The 4,037-nt window shown below is 34.3% G+C and overlaps 1 protein-coding gene across 1 annotated transcript; it reads right to left on the bottom strand.

Annotated features, from left to right (window-relative positions):
• Positions 1-1,665: 1,665 nt before the first annotated feature.
• LOC137659803 (uncharacterized) lies at positions 1,666-3,249 on the bottom strand. Its single transcript, XM_068394600.1, has one exon. It carries the CDS (start codon positions 3,247-3,249, stop codon positions 1,666-1,668), a length of 1,584 nt encoding a protein of 527 aa, XP_068250701.1.
• Between the last annotated feature and the right edge of the window lie 788 nt (positions 3,250-4,037).

Genomic DNA, 4,037 nt, shown 5'->3' with positions numbered 1-4,037 from the left:
ATAAGGTAGAACTGAATGTATTGTGAATAATTAACGTCACTGTGAAACTAATATTTAGACCTAAGCTATCATTCATTGACGGGTACAATTATTTTATATAGTATGCATAAGTACATTGACACTATATAATGTTATGCTAGATATAAGTATTGATATATACGTGATTATATGTTTATGGTAATGATGTTGTATGTGCATATATATATATATTTTTATATATATATATATATATATATATATATATATATATATATATATATATATATATATATATATACATATATATATATATATATAATATATATATATATATATATATATATATATATATATATATATATACCGTATATATATATATATATATATATATATATATATATATATATATATATATATATATATATATATATATATATATATATATATATATGTAATGCAGGATATATAACAACTCGGGCTGCCTTGCTGTATCTTTTATTGATCTGATTCAGCCTGTAAAGCATGACAATATAAATAGGTATCCCAAATATGATTTTCCACCACATTTAACAACCATACATTTAATAACATCACATTTGATATATAATATATTAACAATAATACATAGTAATAGTGCAATGAATAATAATGCAAAATGAACAGTACACGACAAATGCATACCCGCTCAACTTCCAATGTGACCGCCCATTCTTAGCCATGGTAATTAATTGAATACGCCATCCGTCTATACACTGCCACCGACACTTGTCAGTCATAACACAGTCCTGCACTGCTTCCCCGCACCAACATAAAGAACTTGCTTGAAGGATTTTCGGTATCAGACCATTACAATTTCTCGTGCCCGTATCCTCATTATGTCCCCGAATACAATGACAATACGAACATTAATGCAAAGTTTACTAATAAAATTTCATAAAAAATGCAGAACCAGCTAATTATAATTTACACAAAAAATAACACTGCATCCTATGACACGAAGGATATGTCAATCACGAATGGCAATTACACTACAATAATCACAACAATGAAAACTGAGGCGGTGAAAAGTACAACTAAGAAAATCCTAAGGACGGGAGAATTTTGCGACAGTCTCCTATCCTTGGAACAATCCGACAGTACTACAAATGCCGCTTCTAACTAAAGCAACATGTTCTCAGTAATTTCGAATTGTACAAAAGTTACAATATTACCAAATACAATTCCCAATATTTATCCAACTTAACATGTACATGAATTTCATTAACCAGAATATTACCACAACCACATAAATACAAACTATTATGATGATGATCATAATATACTCCCCCTACAACAGATTAATGCCATTTAAGTCTACTGTTCTTCCACCGGAAGTATCACCACTAATTTATGCACCGATTTGGTCATTAGTTTATCAGGTTCTCCCAAATACCGTTTTCCAAACTTATTTACCTTATATCTGAGTACCACATCCCTTGTTTTTCCATCTGTTCCCTGCATCCCTTCTACCACTTGTGCTAATTTCCATTCTCCTCTCAATGCATTTTGGTCATTAACAAGTACAATATCACCCTTCATTACACTTCTTACATTAACATGCCATTTTTGTCTTACAATAAGAGTTGGAAAATAATTTTTCATCCATTTATTCCATAACAAATCTACTATTTTCATTTTAAATGCATATTACTTATTAAAATTAACTCTCTCATTCCAAAATCCACAAGGAGCTTCGATGGTAGATCGACCCAATAGTAAATCATTAGGTCTTAACACAGTCCCTTCGGTAAAGTTTTCCCCTGGTTTAAACCCAATAGGCCGTTCATTCAACATATTGGCAACTTCATACATTACAGATTGTAGTTCCCCAAAAGATATGACTGATTCACCTATGATTCTGGTGAGTGACCTCTTCACCAGTCTAATTAACGACTCGCTACAAGCGTTTTCCCATGGGGCATCAGCAGATTTATTAAATACCCAGGTTAAACCTTCAAATTCTCCAAAGTTAAACACTAAACCTTTATTCCACTGAGTAACCATTTCTCTCAACTCCTTGTTAGCAGACACCAACTGCGTACCATTATCACTGTAAAGCTTCTTTGGAAATCCTCTTAGACATGTGAACCTTTTCAGTACAGTAAGAAAGTTCTGAATAGCATAACCCTCAGAAATGTCCAAATGTACAGCCCTTGTAACCATGCAATTAAAAATTACTCCAAATATTTTCCTTTTCACTCTTTTTTTTACAGTATCACAAACCCAGAAAGGGCCAAAAAGATCTAGGCTAACATTATGCCATGGAGGACATGGTTCAAGTCTCTCTTTTGGCAACTCTCCCATAGCTTGTGATGTACAGATCTTGTCAATTCTTCGACATACTACACACTGTTTTCTAATAGATTTCATTGTTTTCCTTGCTCCCAATATCCAATATTTCACTTGAGCTCTAGCAAGACTTGATTCAACTCCACTGTGATCCTTTTGATGTATGTGAGACATGTATATTAAAGAGAATGGGTGCTTTGGTGGGAGAAGTATAAACTGATTCTGATCCCAATTGTCCTTCAACCATTTGGACATCCTGCTACCCACGGTGACTATGCCATCCTCTCTCGAAACTGGTCCTAAACGTCTATACCTCTTTTCCCAGTCTTGTGGCAAACTTGCTTGAGCGTTTTTGACGAAATACAACTCAGCTTGCTGTATCTCTTCTGTACTAGGATCGCACAATATAGCCTTAAACGATTTTTTCTTTATTGCACTAATAATTCTAGCCATCACTGATAACAGTCTTTTCATATTGCTAAATCTTTGGATATCAATCACCTGGCTACTTGAATTAATTCCTCCTTCATTTAAGGCCACTCTTGCGAAAACAACATCAGGAAGATCCGATACTGTACTCTGTTTTACAGGCCATTCCGAGGAATCTTGATACAGGAATTCTGGACCCTTTTGCCAAACAGATTCTGTGTCTAATTCTCTGGGGTTACATTTCCTAGTAGTCAAATCAGCGTTGTTTTCCTTGGAAGATACCCAAAACCATTCTATGGGTTCAGTTTTGGACTGAATTTCTGCAACCCTAATTCCAACAAAGGAATTAAACTGGTGGGATTCCTTCTGGATCTGTGCTCTTACTATCTCACTGTCAGTGATGTGGATTACCTTAGAGAATTTGTATCTCATATTGATTTCAACGGTTGCCCTCAATCTCGATGCTAAAACAGCAGCACACAGTTCTAATCGTGGTATACTGATTTGTTTCATAGGCGCTATTCTATTCTTTGAACAAAGAAGGTTTACATAATAATTACCATCTTGCTTTTCCCATCTAACATATGCTACAGCTCCATACGCTTTTATACTACTATCACAAAAAATGATCAACTCTGGGTCTTTGATTACGTCTGCAGGCCTTACACACCTATTAAAACAGATATTTTCAATTTCAAACATTTACCTAAACAAATTTTTAGCTTCAGAGTATAAGGTATCACTAATAGGATCATCCCATCCCCTTGAATGTCCCTCATTAATTTCTACAATGATAGAACGCATCAATAACTTTGTCTTCAGCGTGAATGGTGTTAAGAGTCCCAAAGGATCATACAGCTTTGCAAATTGTGATAGTACACTTCTCTTAGTCAACAGAGGTGGCATACAACTCTCAAAATTATCACAGTTCACATCCGACTCTATTCTACCTTCACAGGTTTTTTTTGAGAAATTGAGTTTGACCCTATATGAGAAAGTATCCAGTTTAGGTTTCCAACTTAAACCCAAAACCTTTTCCTGTTCAGTATTTAAAACCCTAGCATTATTATCCTTATCCTCTCCCGATAAAACCCAGTATTTAATCTGAAATCCTCCCAATCTTAATACTTCTTCTACTTCTTTAATCCTTTCCAATGCACAATCCTTCGAGTTAACACTACTGATGATGTCATCAACATAAGAGTCCTCTACTATCATCTTGGATGCTAGCGGAAAGCAATTATTAATTTCTGCAGTTTTATGAAGTGCCATCATTGCAATAGATCCTGAGGGTTTATCCC

Source organism: Palaemon carinicauda, chromosome 20, assembly GCF_036898095.1.
Source record: "Palaemon carinicauda isolate YSFRI2023 chromosome 20, ASM3689809v2, whole genome shotgun sequence".
Taxonomy (NCBI): domain Eukaryota; kingdom Metazoa; phylum Arthropoda; class Malacostraca; order Decapoda; family Palaemonidae; genus Palaemon; species Palaemon carinicauda.
This window is presented reverse-complemented; position numbering and strand designations above follow the sequence as displayed.